We start from the raw sequence: 17,602 nt of genomic DNA, 5'->3' as shown, positions 1-17,602 counted from the left end.
TGAAGAAGAGGAGAAGAGAGCAGAGAAAGGCAGCGAGGAAGCGCGGTGAGGATTTTTCTTGCGGAGGCTGAGGCCAGGATGTCTGTTGAATCATCACCGCAGCACCTCTACTACAAAGACACGAAACAGAAACCTGTTTACAAGAAGCTGGAGAAGACGAGAACTAGTGTGGTGTCAAAGAAAGTGTTGATGCCGAATCTAAGTGGAATCTTAGTAGAAAGAAGAATCAAGCGGAGTGGGTTCTCCTTCTTACCTCCCTGGAGAGAAACCCTTTGATGTATTGCTTCTTTTCTCTTTCTTTTTTTTACGATTTGAGAACTTTTGTTATTGTGAGCAATGAGAAAATTTGTGCTAAAAGGCTGTGTGTTTGAGATCAGAGAGGCAGTTGCAGCTTTTTGGTCTGTAATGTGAGAGAAACTTGTGTGTTGCTGTAAATTTGGATCAAAGCTATATAGGTTTTTTTTTTTCTCTCTTTTTGTGATTTGTAAATGTTTTTTTTTTTTAGTTTCTTCTACAACTTTGAGATAAAGGTGAAAGAAAAAACATTTAACAATACTGACGAGGTTGGTCGATCTCAAGAATTTTATCGAGCAAGATGGGTCAGCATTCGGTCCTGTCCCAAGCGACGGATGCTTTCTTGAGCGTGAAGACTGTCTTTTAGTTACTGTTCTGATGATGATGAGGAACCCAAATTTTATCCCAAACAAATCATTCTAAACATATTTACATATCCTTTTTTGAACAAATATATTTACATATCATTTTAACAATTTTTCAATTACTTTCTTAAAAGTTTAAAACTGATTTGAAACTTATTATTTTCTCTGTTTCTTAAAAACTGTCATTTTAACATTTTTTTCTTATCATTTTGGATTTTTAATTTAAATTATATTTATTTTTAATTTAATATTAATTATAAACTGCATTGTTTTATAAAATAATTTTATTTATTTTAAATACTACTATTAGTTAAATTGTGTAACTTATAGGAAGTTAAATGCATTTAATCATTTAAAATGTCAAAGTTTAAACAACTTTAGATAATCACCATGTGGCTGCTTTAGAGATGCAAGAGTAACTTTGTATGTCATCACTGTCGTAGATCTGTTTTGGAAATCAACGGTGATGTTTATCATCAAATTAATCCTAATTATCTGCATTTTTCTATGTTGCTGAGAATATATATCAGTGATATCACTAATTTAAAGACTCTTTCTTTTGTATTCTTTACAACATGAGATATGCGCTTGCATTTGAACTACCAAAATTAAACTTTGTAATTTTTTGAAAGATCTAGCATGTACCTGTTATTTATAAAACAAGTAAACAAACTCGAACCAAAATGTTTAATAAGACAAAATCACCAATGTTCTATATTAAAAGAAACTATGTTAAAGTTGGATTCAACTTCCAAAAAGAAGAAGAATCATGTTTAAACATAAGAAAAAAAGTTCACATAACAACAATTGATATTTAGTTAAAGAAAACCGAAAAAGATTAAAAAAAACTAATATTTTATATCTAATTAAATAAATTAGCATAAATATATTTTTTAAGAGAGTGAATCCCGCGATTTTGTTAAAAACGGGTTTCATAGGTCGCGAGATAAGGAACGGTTTCGGTCATTTGTTATACTAATTTTGCGGGTCCTACGACACGTGACAGACCGCGGTTAGTTTTATTTTTAATTTTTTTTTTTTAATCAGATAAAAAAAAAAAAAAATTTAAAACCCAAAACGGGTTTCACCCGATAATCAATAATCATGCTCTAACACTTTCTGAAAACACCCGAGATCAGAAACCATCGATAAAAAGTTCAAAACCTCACACCGAACAAACCACGACCCGACCAAAAATCCGAACTGCGGAGGTTTGAGATTTTTTTTTTTCAAATCAGATTTGGTCTATCTAATTAAATTGCAATGGAAAAACAAATGAAAGTGTAGAAACATGGTGTCAGCGATAGTTAATACACTTATTTAAATCAAACTAATTTTTTATTTATCTAATAATAACTTTCTTCTCCAAACTTTCCGTTCCGATCTCTCCAAAAAAAAAAAAAAAAAACGAACTTTAATTTCAAATGGAAGCGGAAGAAGATACATGGACGACCCTTTAGCGTTCAACAGAAACCCACCACCCTCCTCCTCCTCTCCATCAGCGTATCCAACCCTCTCGACGGCTTTCTCGGCGAATCGACCTCTCGCTCTGGAAGCTTCGAAAGTGAGAGCATCAGCGAAGAAGGCGATTTCGGAGCTGAGAAACTCGCCGGGACCGTAGAGTTCTACGAGAGACATGTCTTCTTGTGCTACAAAAAGCCCTCCTTTTGGCCGGCCAGGATCGAGGCCTCCGAGTTCGATCGGTTGCCGAGGCTTCTCTCTTCCGTCGTGTCTGCGAGGAAGAGTGATATGAAGAAAGAGGTGAACTTTCTTAGCCCCTTTGAACGTTAATGTGGATTTAGGGCTCCTTTTGAATGTTAATCCCATAACTACTTTGGTTTGTGATTCTAGTCATGAGTTCAGTGAGTTGTGAAGTTGTTGCTCCCAAGTCCATTTGGGATTCTCCGTTTATTTGTTGCTAAGTTTACAACGTGACTTTCTTATGATCTTGCATCAGTTATGAGTATCTTTTGTTGTTTCTTCTTCCGTTAAATTGCAGACTCTACTCACAATATGTGAGGGCCATGATGGACTGAGACATCTAATGGAGATGTGTTGATCTTTCCGGATATGATCAGATACAGGTAACTTGTATGATTTTTTATGTGCAATGGTTCTTGATTAAATAAAAGGCAAACTCATTTTGATATTTTCAATGTTGAATGTTGCAGAAGGTTGACTCATTTTGATGTGGACACATTTGTGGAAGAGGTGCTTGTGAAGGATGTTGTGTGGTGCCTGGAAATCCTGAACCTCTAAGTGGTTCATATGTCTTTGTATGTTGTCATGGATCCAGAGACCGGCGTTGCGGGTTTGTGGACCCTCTCTGGTTAGTTAGATTCAGAGAAGATATTGAAATGTGTGGTCTTGAAGGTCAAGTTCTGTCAGCCCTTGTTCCCACATTGGTGGTCACAAATACACTGGAGATGTCATCATCTATGGATCAAACATTAACCAGAGAGTCACAGGAAACTGGTAAGTAAAGAATACCATATTTGTAAAAAAAAAAAAAAAGATTGAGTTGTGTTACTGTTTCTATGAGTTTAAGTGATTCTTGTTCTGTTAGGTATGGGTTAGTGACTCTAGAAGATGTACCTCAACTGCTGGAGCAACATATTTACAGAGGCCAAATCCTAGACCGCCTTTGGAGGTAACATACGATCAAAGGCTCTCTTTATTGACTTAGTCTCTGTACATTTTTTTGGTGTTGAACACTTTAACTTATTGTTTTATAGGGGTGAAATGGGTCTGTTAGAAGAAGATCAGAAGAAAACTCAAGAACAGAGGTTCCAAGAACGAAATGCTGAAAAGATCAACAACGGGGAGGTGTCCCTCGTTGTCCAACAGAATGGGAATTCATCTTGGTGTTTAGAGGAGGAGAATCAATGAGAATATTACCTCGGAAAAAGAAATCTCTGTTAAAAGTGCATCTTCTCGGGTAAGTAGCAGCAAGAAGGGATCTTCCTGTGGATTCAAGGTTTGTGCTGCGATGTCAATGTGGTTGGAGAATTGGGAGAAAGAAGATACGTATGCCGCTTTATCTGTTGTTTGTGCTGCTGCATCTGTGGCTATCGCCTATAACTGCTACAGCAATTGAAATGAAACCGTTGTTATATATCTCTGGAACGGTATTATATATTATTATTATTATTATTAATTTATTATTATCTCAGCCCATTAGAATGATCCTCTTCGTCTGTATAGAGGATGGTCTCTGGTTTTATGTAACAACTGTCTGTTGATAATATATTAGACATCTCTGGTTTGGATTCTTAATGGTTTGGGTCTTTAACATTTAGTTTACGAAGATGGTACAGATACTGTCTAAGATGTTTGAAGAATGATACAAATCTCAGAAGCTTGTTCAGAAAAGAAAAAAAACAAGAGAAAGAACACATGTTTCAAATAAACTAAACAAGAAACAATAGGAGAATCATCAAATGGGGACACGGATCAGAAGAAATCAAACTCAAGATAATTGCTCTGGTCAGATCTCACGCTTGTAGATGCAGCAGAAGCCGGTGTAGCAGGAGTATGTTGTTTCACCGGTTCAAGATCAACCGGTTTGGGAACCTCAGGTGGAGTGGCACACCGAACCAGAGCCCAATTCACTCCTTCAAAGAAAGGATGTTGCTTCATCTCCGTCGCTCCACGCTTGTAAGCTAACCTATGCTGTGGCTCCTTCACAAGCAAACTCCTTATCAAATCTCTAGCTGCAAAGCTAACAACCGGAGACTCAGGGAACCTCAAAGGCTGACCAACCACATTGAAGAGCGTCGCTCTATTCCCTGAGCCTTTAAACGGTGTTTTACCAAACAACAACAACTCATAAAGAAAGATCCCAAAAGTCCACCAATCAACCGCGCTTCCATGTCCTTCACCTTTGATGATCTCTGGAGCTAAGTACTCGTGTGTCCCCACAAACGACATCGAACGAGCGCTTGTTGGCTCTGCAACGAGCTCTGGTAAGGGAGTAACTTGGTGGTTTCCGTTATCTATTTTCGCTTTCTTGTCTTTCTTGGACTTGGATGAGAAGAACCGAGGACCAAAGCAAGATGTAGGAGCCATTGATATGCAAGATGGCTGCTGGATGCAAGCAGGTGCTGCGAGCAAGAAACTGAGTTCTTTGACAAGCCTTCGGATCCAAGATTGGTTGATCTGACTATCGAGAGGCTCACGGTACATCTCAGGGAGAGATCAAAATCCGAAAGCATCACGTGTCATCATCTCTCACAAGAACATTCTCAGGCTTTAGATCACGGTAAATGATTCCCAGCATGTGTAGATACTCCATTGCAAGAAGCACACCCCGCTACATAGAACCTGACATCATTGAAACACAAGTCACACCACACAAGAGCGGTTTCTTAGACGTAAAGAAGTTTGATTCTTACTTTGCAGCTTGCTCGGTGAAGCGTTTCCCAGGCTGTCTCTGTCTCAGCGTATGCAAGTCACCTCCAGGGCAAAACTCCATAACCAAACAAGAGAACTTCTCAGTTTCAAAATGACTGTAGAGTGTGGGAAGAAACGGGTGATCAAGACACTGCAGTATCTCTCTCTCGGTCTGAGCTCCTAACAAGCTTTTTCCTGCTAGCCAAAGCTGTTTTGTCCATAACCTTCATGGCAAAGTAAAACCTCGTCCCGTTCAACTCAGCGAGATGGACAGTTCCGATATCACCACATCCTAACCTCTTCAAGAGCCTAAAATGGTTTCAATCCCAAACCGCCGTGTTTGGTTCTGACAGCTTGAATGGCTTCCCATCTCACATCGTTGGCCTTGTGTGGTTTGTTGATGCTGCTGCTGAAGCTGCTACAAGTGCTCTCGTCGCTTATGTCACTGCTTGTGCTCGGTCTACACGTGCTGCTCTTCCCGCTCTCCCCCTGCTCGCTGGTTTTGTTGTTGTTGCCGGTTTTGGTGTCAGTGCTTGGATCGGCGAAAGACAAGGTGGAAGAGACTTGATCTGCTAAAGTACTAACTGACATACTTTGACTGGAACTGGTAAGTGATGCTTCTGGAGTTTTGGAGGCCATGGAGGAAAAACTAAACAGAGCCAAAGCTTGATTTGTGAATTTTTAGAAACCAATTATTGATTTGAGTAACGTTTGTTGACTCTAGTAATCAATATTGCCACAGACTTCCATCAAAGCTAGCCTGTAGCATCAGTTAAAAAAAGCAAGCTTGTTACTCAAAAATCATGAGATTAGTAATCATGGATCTTACTAAATATGCACAAGTAAGATCTATAAAGAGAAGGAATTTGAGATGTTATGGATCTTGAATGCATATCCAAATTGAGAGTCAATTGAATTCAACCTCTCTTGGTTCAGGTTTAACTTTAACTAAACCAAATCAGATTAAAAATCGAGACTTTTTTCAATGCAAAAGGTGATTTTTTTCTTTCTTTTCCTTTCTCTCTCAAGGGTTGGTTACACAGATCTCGTTAAGTAATAAGAACAGCCAAATAAAAACCTTTTGATCTACCAAGAATCAGATAATCTAACCAGAAAAAAAAGAATAGAGCTTTAGAGAGAGAGAGAGAGAGGAAAAAGCCATTAATTGTTACCTGAAAAGTTCGGATTTTTGAGCGACAGAGAAGCCGTTTTTTCCCCGAATGAGTAAGCAGGAGAGCAGTCAGTGTTGATGTAAAGATAGAGAGAAACGAACGCATCTCCTTGCTTCCATGGAAATAGGGATAGATAGAAGAGAGTTCTGTGAAAGAGAGAGAGAGAGAGAGTTTGGTCAAAGAAAAAGTTAGAATACTTTTTTATTTTAATATTTTTTGAGGGATTCAATTATTTCAAGGTTTTCTCCAAAATGGAAGACAAATGTTACATCAATGATCCCCTCGTGAGCTGTAATAGTTCGTTTGAGCCTTTTTAGACAAAAATTAAATTTCATAAAGATTATCATCTATTCTTTGATAAAAAAAATAAGATTATTATCTATTTTTTACAAATTGTTACAAGAAGAAACATAGAAATGGATAATTTGTAATTAAAGTTTTTGTTACGTGATATAAATTTTGATATTTTTCGAATGTTATTTTGTAAGTATGATGATAATGAATTCAGAAGGAAAAAATCGCTTATGTGTTTGGAAAGTGTAGTAGCTCTATCGCTTGCCAATTTAAATTAAGATTTGTATTTTATAATCTGAATTTTTGATACATTTGCCTTACTTAGCATTTCATATATCCTTCCAATTAATGTACAAAGAGATATTATGAATTTGTATTTATTATAGTTTCCACAAATAGTTATACACTCCAAAAAAAATGGCTATATAATCTTAGTGAAATCTCATAATATACATGCCAGAATGATTTTATGTATAAAAAATGTGTAGAGCAAATATATAATTATAAATTTCACCATCATGATTTTATAAAGCTTAGGAGTTCTAACTTCTAACGATGCCCAAAAAGGGTTGAAGCAATTTCTGATTTATTTCGATATTAATCTAAGATTGCATGCCCCACGGTTTCTTGAATACTTTCCTAATGAATCGAGCAGAAACAATGTTTTTTGTGGATATAGTTCAACAGGATGTTGACAAAACAGAAGATTGCTCAGCATAAAGAAACACAAGTAGGTATAATTTGTTCAATTTAGTTATCTCAGTAATTCATTTTAATATTTATACTAGATTTTAATCTGTGCTTTGAAATTTTTGGTGAAAATTTTATATAATTGTACTTTCTCTTTATTTAAAGTAGGCATGGACATAAAATCTGTAACCCGAAGTCCCAACCTAACCCAAACAAAAATAAATCCAATCCATACCGATCTGAAATGTAAGAAATATTACACGGTGGTACAAAACATATCCCGACCCAAAGTGTTATTAGCCAAACCTAAATGGATAATCGGAAAAACCCGACAAATATCCAAAAACTGATATGAATGTCAAAATTCATCACAAATATAAATATTGAAACATAAATATGTACTTCAAATATTCAGTTCTATGCTTATTTTGAAATGATATATAAAACAAGTATTTAAATTTTAAATGAGTAACTTAAAAATCTAATTTTATATAAATAAGTATTATTTCTTATGCTTGGTTTCTAAAGTTTGGATTAAACTTGAGATATATCCAAACCAAACCAATATTACCCAAATTCGGACAATAACTTGTTATTTTATGGGTTTTACGATGTGATACAAATTAGAACAAAAATTGATGTATTATATCCCAACTCGATCCGTACTTACAAAATTACCAGAATGAGAGACTTGATTATAAATTAAAACTAAATTTTCAAAATACCCAACCCGTATCCCAACGGGTACTTGAATGTCGAAGTCTAATTTAAAGTGTGTTTTATGTGTTGTTCAATTAATTTTATATTTGATAATATATTAGTATAAACCGTAAAAATTATACTCATAAAAATATTAATAATGACATGTTCTATCATATCATTAAATATGAATAGTAGCTAACTATTAATATTATTTTGACAAAATATATATACATATATATACCTAATTTTAATACTCTATGAGAATTATGCTATTATTATTTGGGTGAGAATTTTGAAGAATTTGTTTCTTGCATTGGATTAAAATACAATTGTATATATACGTAAAATAGTAGGCATATTTAATTGTTTGTGTATTAATAAATATAATGTAATCGATAAAGTTCCTTAAGTGTTATTATAAATTGCATTCATTATTTAAAAAAAAACATTAGATTAGTTATTTATTTCTTTAATTTTAGTATAGGGAATATAATTAATAATAAGGTTGAATTTCATGTTTACCAATTTCATGGTTCATTTTTATCACCACTAAAGGAACATTTTCAAAAATACATTTTTATTAAGTGGCAAAAAACTTATACTCTTGTTCTCTATATATAATAAATAATTATTTAAATAAGAAAATAAATTTTTTTTTATGTTTTCGAATTATACTTTTGTAGATTCGAACTTCTTTATAAATTTATTTTTTTGAATTTTGTTTCAAATTTTTCTTTTTCTTTTTCAAATTTCTTTTTGAAAATCGAAAATTATGTTTGAAACTATTTTTCAAAAAAAAATTATATATTTTAACTATATATTTATTAGAATCTTAAATTTCACATTCCAAAAACCTTACCATAGCCCTCAAATCTAAACTCCAAGTCTAGATTAGTTAAGCCTTGAGATATAAATGTCTTTTATTCTTCATTAAAAATGAGGATAAAAGTAGTTAGTGTAAACTAAAAAGTAGTTAGTGTAAACTTGAAAAGTAGTACTATGAATGTGGTATTTGTGGCAATTTTCTTAATTAAATTAGGTATAAATAGAAATAATAGGAATCCAAAAAAATATGGTACAACCTAGACTATTTGTAAGTATGGATGCATATTTGGTCTAGTGGTTTGACTAATAGTTCATTAATGTTTCTATATTAAGAGGTTTGAGTTTTGATCCCTAGAGAATGTAGAATTATGCGAACTAATGTAGAAAAAACTTACAAGAGATCTGTAGCATGACACAAGGAGTAACATCAAGCGTGGATCTCATAGGACAGCTCAGATGATGCAATCAAACGTAAATAAGACAGGTAGAATTGTCGATCGTAAAATAGTCTGTAATATTTTTCATAATTTGTAATATCATAATTATTCAACTTTAAAAAATAGACTATTGATAAGTAGATAAAGATTGTTTATGTTTAATAGTATTGATCGTAAAGAGTTGATTCAACTGTTTGAGTTGAGTTTTGGTTTAACATTTTTAGTAATTTCTAAAGGATGCATCACAGGAATTGTACAAGCTATTTTATTACTAATTTTGTTCAAAATATTTTTTAATCCAAATTTCTCATGGAATTATGTGCATAAGTGCTAATATGTTTGTATCTGTTGTTTTCTATCATTATAAAATAAATTAATAAACGATCCCAATTTATATTTTATCTCAATATATAAAAAAATACAACTTCGCGTAAATTAGTTTATCCTAAAGCTGTTAACTCTGTTAATTCAAGTAAAATTTGTGTTCACTAAAGTCAACCAAAATAATTCCCTATGATGAGCGTGCTTTTATAACGTGTACATGTATATATTTTTTCCCAATTTACTTATGTGGTAAGATACTGTAAAGTTATATCGAGTTAATCACTGTTTAATTATAGTTTATATCCACTCTGCTTTATACTTTAGTACAACCCAAATGTCAGAACACAGTCCACATGATTTTGTTTGGCGTCAAGAAAATAAAAATACAAAATAATTGTCCACCTGATTTAATGATATCCACTTTTGTTAAAACATAACCCATCTTATGTTTAAAAAAAAACATAACCCATCTTTTTCGCTTCAAAAAATGTTGTTTATGCTGTTCAAAAAATGTTCTTTTGAATATAATTAAATCACCAAGAAAGTAAACAAATTGTATTGAATTATTCATGCCATTATAATACAAAAAGAATTTGATTGATTGATTCATATAATCACCGGTTAGATATCTTTTATGATTTGAAGTATTTTTGTATAAGAAAATAAATCTGAGTAAAGCAATTTTCTATTATTAAAACCACAAAAGAGAGTTAAGGATTAATAAAGGGGATATTAATACTGAGAGGTCCCAAAAACAAGATCTGAGTATCTGACAGAGATAGATGAGAGAATGGGTTGTCATGTTCGCCAACACAAGTCCCACTTCGGAAAGAGATGTGATGAATCTCTCTTAAGTCTCTAACTACTTACAAGTTACAACCAATCAACAGCTCACTATATAAATCCCTAATTTTAATCATCTTCTGTGTAAAACCAAAAGCGAAACGATAATGAACTAAAAATCAGAGCCTTTTTCAACTTTCAATATATTGTTGTATACGATTGTACATTTGATTTCAGTTGTTCTTACAGAAACTAAAACCAAGTAACACAATTTGTACTTGAAATTGGTTCGGCTTGATGCAATTTAAGTTCGTTAGATACTAAAAATATAAATTTCATTTGCCATGAAGTCTAATTCATTTATATTAATGCCAGGATAAGTTATCGGATATTTTTCATTTCAGCTTAGGGCGGCATTTAAATATTAATAATATAATATAACTGGTTCGGTATTCCGGTTACGCCGACTACGTGTTACAAAGATGGGAACTTGGTGACTGGCTCAAGACTCCAACTCAACTTCACTAAACAAACTTTTGGACATAAAAGATCTTTCCATTGGAGTCTAAGAGAGTGTAGCTCTCTCTGGCTTCTAGTTTTTAACGTTAGAAAAATAATTCGTGAAATAATAAATGAAAACAACAAGCCATATATGGCACCTTAAACTTCACCATGAGTGTATACGAGATGAATTATTGCTTCTCCTTCGACTTCTCTCTCATTGCTCTTCTTTTCTCTTCCCTGCACACGTGTTTAATAAAAACATTGTAAAGCAAGAAATCTAAGACAGCCCAAACCGATTTCTTCTTTCAGTTAATGGTTTTTGACAAGAGGTGAGAAAAACTTTCTTACCTAGCTTGAAGAAATCTCCATCCTCATTTCAGTTCTGTTCTTCCTTTGCTTCTTTATTTTAGGTGGATCCTCACCTTTTTTAGATTTTGATTTCTTGCCTTTTTTGCTCTCCTTTGATTTTGCAAGTCCCTCCTTGCTTCTTTAGTTTCTTGGGTTGCTGCTTCTTGGGAACAGAAGGTGTTTTCTCCATCCCTTCCATGGCCTCAGCTTCATCATCATCACTGGGCACATCAGCTTCATCTACAGTTCCTAACGCCTCGTCATCATCTTCTGAAGCTTGTTTCATGTTACTCATTTTCTTTAGCTGTATAAAGAAACACAAGCGCAAAACATGAAAAACATGTAGATTATCGATCTCGGTTTATTAACTATTAAACTTGAGAGTAATGAAAAGACATGGTTGATATCATTTACAGGGTTAAAAGTGAGTACCTTTGCAACAAAGAATCCATCCATGTTGTGTACATGAGGATAAAAACGTTTGGTCTTGTTTAAAGATGGATGAAATCGATGTTCTCTAAATCTTACAAATCTGATGAAGACATGGACAAAGATTTCGAAACGTTGAGACGGTATCATTGTAATGTTCCTTTACATATCTCAATAGATGGAACTTTGTACATTACCCGTCTTGGCCGAAGTCGAGTCCAGTTTTAACGAGTTGAACACTCCTCTTTTTGAGAGCATAATCGATGACAGCTTCGTTCTGTGCAATTTTGTTTTCATGCAACATAAAAATAAGAGGATGCATAAAAGACATAGGGGAGACAAACATGGGCGGGAACATATCAGGACACTAACCTCAGCAACCATAAGTGAACATGTTGAGTACACAATATATCCACCGGTTTTGGAAGTGGCATCCACCCATATCAATGGCAGCAAGTAAAAGTTGCTGCCGGTAAAAAAAGAGAGGTTATATTAGCTTTTCTTTGAGAATGTAAAATTTGTTTGTTCAGATATATTTGACGTTTGCTAAGAGAAGATACTGTCATACCTTTTGCAAGTGAGCAAATTTCTTAATTTCCTCCAGAGATTTGGAAACTTTAACTGATTCATCTTTCGAAATGACCTGTATGCGTAGCAGAGAAGAGAACATTTAGTTATAAAGATCTAGAGCTTAACAGAGACTAAGCTCGAAGTTTCTTACCCCAGTTCCACTGCAAGGTGCATCCAACAATACTCTATCAACCGATTTCTCACCTAACACCTTGGGTAGCTGAAAGCAACAAGTGTAATAATTCTAGTCATGCCAGTATGTAGATGTTATGAAGAAGTATCACAAATTCAACGATCTCGACTTTCTATGAAGTTATTGAAATAATGAATGCTCAAGAAGCTAACCTCTCTTCCATCATAGTACAGACTATGGTATTTGTGACGCCCATGCGGTGCAGATTGGCAGTCAACGACTTGAGCCTAGGTACTTTCATCTCGTTCGCAAATATCAAGCCTGGTACAGCATTATTATAGCTTTACTTAAAACCAAAATTAATCATTATAAACAGTGTTTAATCAGCCTGAATCTGGGGAATGGGGGGTAAGAAGCACAAGAAATCAATGATTTACCAGTATTTTTCATTAGAGCAGCAACGTACGTAGTTTTACCACCAGGAGCAGCACTGCAACATAAAAAAAAATGAAGCATTCACACAATAGCGCGAGAACAAAACTCAGATTCGTCCACAATCTAATAGGTGACAGTAACTTACGCTACATCCACAATACGCTCATTCTCTTGAGGGGCAAGGGCCATCACTGGCAAAAACGAACTAGCACCTTGAAGCTACAATTTCACCAAGTACAGACTGACGCAAACAATTTACATTAACCATTGATGGTGAACAGAAGAGAACAGAAGATCACTAACCATGTAGAATCCAGCCAAATACTCAGGGGTTGCACCGATTGGCACTTGTGAATCATAAACAACAAGTCCGACCTGCAATTATTATCACATATTAACGATGGAACATTACTAAAACAGGGTTATGGATGGGTCCAGATCGAATTACTTTTGACCACTTGCTTAGTGGGTCAAGATTGACTCCTCTGTTCAGAAGCACATCAGCAAGATCCCTTCTTCGAGTCTAAAACAAAAACAATCATTTCAATTAAACAGCAGAGCTCAAAAGTCATAAGATATAACCAAGCAACACAAAACCAAGTTCACCTTGAGTGTGTTAGTCCGGATAGATGTAGGCCTTGCTTTTCAAAGGCTTCAATTAATTCCATAAGTTCAACAGGAGGAAACAGCTGCAAGCAAGAGATATCCCAATAACAACCCATAAGTGAAGAGTACTAGGCAACAAAGATCAAATGAAAGAGATGAGAGAGACTAGAAAGAGAGTAACCTCAAACAAAGCTCCAATAAGAAAACTGTTGTAGCCATAATAAGAAGCAATATCAGATTTGAGCTGTTCAACACAATCTTTCCTGCTGGCTCCATTTGGCCTCAAGACGCTAAATTTGACAGAGCTCTAACAACTGAAAAACATAAAATGACCAGAAGAATTCAAAACTTTGCAACACCATTCAACAGCAATAAAGAAATAAACTTTGGAAAGTTACTCACTCTCTTTGATTCTACTTTGAAGTAGAGGTAGATCTGGTGGCCCACGAGCTTTCTTCAAGTTCCTAGACAATGAAAGACAGCTGCTGTTAGATATTGTCTCATTCCCACAACTAGTGTTGTAATCAAACACAGAGCATTATACCTCTTCAGTTGGTAACCGAAACGAATCGTCTCCAGCTTCCTTGTTGAAATCAAGCAGCTCAGCCTTAGCGTCTTCCTCCTCCTTTGCTTCTTCCTCATCAATAAGTTTAGACTCCTTCTCAATATCGCCTTCGTCGGAGTCAGAATCCGAACCCGAACCCGAATCCGAATGCTCCTCTTCATCGCCGCTACCTTCCAGAAAGTCATCACCCAAGAGCTCCTCACCGTCGTCGTCGTTCTCTTCTCCATCATCATCCGAGAAAAACCCGGAAGAGCCTAACCCTTCTTCCTCTCCATCATCAGACTCTTCTGATTCTACATCGGTAGAGGCGGCATCATCGGAAACTTCTGCATCGTCTTTTCGCTAGGATTTCTCCCACGACTTCCTTCTTCTGCTTCTTCAACGGAGGTGTCTTCTGGGACTTGGCTCCTCCCTTCTTCAAACGCCAGAGCTTGGGGCTTCTCCGCCTTCCTCTTCAACGGAGGGGTTTGAGATTTCGCCACCCTCTTCTTGCTACGAGTGAGAACCATCGCAAAAAAATTAGGGTTAGGGTTTTCCTCGCGGCGAGGGTTTAAACACACACCAGGTAGAGAAAGGTGATGAGTTTTGGAGTTGCAGCAACTAGCACCCCATATATTGTTTTGCGTTTAAAGGAACATATTAATGGGCTTGATCCAGATAATAGTAGGCCCAATTGTAATAATGTTTGCTCGGAGGTTGGGGTTTGGAGTTGCCAAGTCTGTGCATTACTACTGGTCATGGCCCATCGTTGGGGTTGTGTTCAAGTTCAACTACTACATCTTCAGGAGTTTTCAACTACATCCCATCAACAGCACTTAATGCATGTACAGCGATTATGGGAGTGTTGATTTTCTTTGCGTTTCAGAACAGTGATATAAGCTTACCTGATTGGTGTGGTGGGGCTTGAGAATTCAGACCATTGTACTCTAGCGCATTGCCCCACGGCTAAAAGTGTTGTCGTTAAAGGCTGTTGATGCAGATGAAGCATGGCCGAAATGGTCTATGTTGATATCGCTAAGCGATTCAGACAATGTAAAGCACTAGATTTGATTTCATGTTCTTTTACAATTAACTAAGTATAACAGCTAAATTTGACCCCCAAAAAAAAGTACAACAGCTAACAAAGCAGAGGCTTTCATTCCAAGTTTCCAATTATATAACAAAAAGTGGAACCAAATAGAAAAAAACTGGATCACAAGAAGAAGCCCCAAAAGACATCATTCAACTGATAAACTCGTGTTTAAGATTTAAAATTTCAATGGTCTCTTGAGAACTTTTTTGTTTTGTTTCTCAACTGAAGATGGAAGCAAAACTCTAATTAGCTAACATCGCATACCCGTGTCTTCAGTTGAAAAGTCCAGGGTTTAACCAGTCCCTGCCATTAAAGTGAAATATATATATGTGAGATATTACCATCATCTACATGAAAGGTTGTAGCTTTTTCGTTTCTAAGTTTGTGTGTATTGAACTTACTTGGTGATATCATCAAGATGATCATCAACATCTGTGACGTCCTTCCATTTCTCAGATGAAATGTAATCTGACAAAACTACATTGGCCGAAGGCTCTTTCAAGAGTAGCTTGCTTCCTCCATCTGTTCCAACCACTCTCCAGTTCTTGGATCCATCTTTCACACAAAGCTAGCATGTAATATATAGACAAAAGTATTACTACAAATTGAAAAAGTGACCTATTAACTGCAGCAAAAGTAAATTCCATCAAGCAGAAAGTAGCGAAAGAAAAGGGACAACACGAGTTTGATGTCAAGAAGGTTGCTAGCTCAATTCAAGTAGATAGTCTGGATATGTTAGTCAGCTAGTATCGTCATTTTTTATATCTTAACGTTGACAGTATATGTTTAGGATGCAGTCAAACTAAAAATCAATGCAAGGATGAGATGAGAGCCGGACTACCAATAAGTTGTTAGCAAATACTTAAAAATCGACCTTCTCAGTTTTTCAATATTCTATTTCTCTCTTAAGCTAATGGTAAGTCTTATCGTTTTTTCATAACAGTGTATTTTTTACATAGCAATAACAATATACTTTCAAATGCCAAGAAGATATACTAGTGTAGCGTGGCCTTGATATATATATTCCTTACTTAATTGACAAACTTCTAAATCTCATATCCAAGCTATAATACTAAGCTGTCGAAAACATTGTCCTGATTAGAAAGACCAACCTGCATCACAGGGCTTCGATCTTTACCCTTGATAAGGCTTCAAGCTTTGTTTGTTCAACTACCAAACAGCATAATAAAATGGTTACTTTAGTTAGTGATTCAATCAATTGCTGCACTTAGAATGTAAAGGACAAGAAATTCACCAAGAGAATAGGTGCAGGAGGGAAATAGCGAGAGATGTGATCACCAATGTTCTTAGCCACACCACAGAGCTCCACGTCATCGAACCTCTCGTTGGCGTGAAAGTAGCCAACAATACTCAAACCTTGAGCCACGTAATGCTCCTCTATCTAAAAACACATCCCAAACAGCAAACATATACACATCTTTTAAACACAGCTACAGAAACAGTGTTGTGCTTCTCGTTAAACCCAAACAATCAAGATCTAAAACTTTCTATGTTAAAATAGAAACAAGACTGACAATCAGGTAACAGACATAACAGCAAGAGTGAACTAATAATAACAAATGCAGCTACCGTTTTCATTTAGTAATAAATATCTAAACTCAATTTTTTTTCAAAAGTTCAATTGCAAAGCCGATTCAAACCAGAACAAGAAGAAGAGAGAGTGACCATGATGAGGGAGATCTCGAGAGGAGGAAGGAGAGCGAGGTTAGAGTGAAAGAGCGGCACTGAATCGGAGATCTCCACGAGGCCTTCGTCCTTAGGGCTGATTCGACCGACGAGGACTCCGTTGACCGCCGCCGTCTTGTGACGCAGCGAGTGGAGAACGAGTTTGATGTAAGCGTTCTGTGAGATCTCATACTTCAATTCCCGTTACTTCCCATAGTTAACTCGATCCGAGACTCAGTCTCACTCGCGGCGTAAGGTTGAGATTACAGGAAGAGAAATTATGAATCGCAAGCAATCGAGAGACCACGTTCTGAGATCAACTTCATCCGCACAAAACCGGGTCTGGGTCCCCTCGAACCGGAATTTTCAATTAGGTACGTTCAGTTTTTAAATGATAGAAAATGTCGGAAAGTTTATTTTAATAAGAAGACTAGGAGTTAATCCGCGCGTATTTTGATTTTCAAATGTTAACTATATAGTTTTTTTTTTACATTGTATTCTATACATTTTTCAGATATATGTTCAATTTATTTTTTTATTTCTTAATTATATATTTACTTATTATTTATTTTTCTTATATTGTATATTTATTATTATTTTTAATGCAATGTTTCTATTTCTTATATGTTTATTTACTTATTATTTATTTTTCCTTATATTGCAAATTAGTAATTATTTATTTTCTATTTTTGAAATAATAATGCCACGTGTCATCTTTCGGGAGAAATTTTTTTCGCTGATGTGGACGCTCTATGGAGCCTCAAAAAGTCCATTTTATTAGTAAGAAAGGTCTCTTTTTATAGTAAGGATTTATTCTAATATTACAATAAATATTTAATTTAATATTTCTATTTCTTATATTGTGTATTTAGTTATTTTATTATACTATATATTTTTCAGATATATGTTCAATTTAGTTTTTTTATTTCTTAATTATATATTTACTTATTATTTATTTTTCTTATATTGTATATTT

General features: G+C 35.2%; 1 protein-coding gene and 3 pseudogenes across 1 annotated transcript; 1 reads left to right on the top strand and 3 right to left on the bottom strand.

The window, feature by feature from the left end:
• Positions 1–78: 78 nt before the first annotated feature.
• On the top strand, positions 79–3,756 carry LOC125595116 (annotated as a pseudogene).
• Positions 3,757–3,953: 197 nt separating this feature from the next.
• LOC125595117 lies at positions 3,954–6,430 on the bottom strand (annotated as a pseudogene).
• A 4,382-nt stretch (positions 6,431–10,812) lies between these two features.
• Positions 10,813–14,396, bottom strand: LOC125595118 (annotated as a pseudogene).
• Positions 14,397–16,140: 1,744 nt separating this feature from the next.
• Positions 16,141–16,963, bottom strand: LOC125595119 (ER membrane protein complex subunit 8/9 homolog). Its single transcript, XM_048771049.1, has 2 exons — positions 16,627–16,963; positions 16,141–16,342 (listed from the first exon to the last, which is right to left on the bottom strand). Exons 1-2 carry the CDS (start codon positions 16,627–16,629, stop codon positions 16,169–16,171), a joined length of 177 nt encoding a protein of 58 aa, XP_048627006.1. The 5' UTR covers positions 16,630–16,963; the 3' UTR covers positions 16,141–16,168.
• Between the last annotated feature and the right edge of the window lie 639 nt (positions 16,964–17,602).

Source organism: Brassica napus, assembly GCF_020379485.1.
Source record: "Brassica napus cultivar Da-Ae chromosome C9 unlocalized genomic scaffold, Da-Ae chrC09_Random_47, whole genome shotgun sequence".
Classification (NCBI taxonomy): domain Eukaryota; kingdom Viridiplantae; phylum Streptophyta; class Magnoliopsida; order Brassicales; family Brassicaceae; genus Brassica; species Brassica napus.
This window is presented reverse-complemented; position numbering and strand designations above follow the sequence as displayed.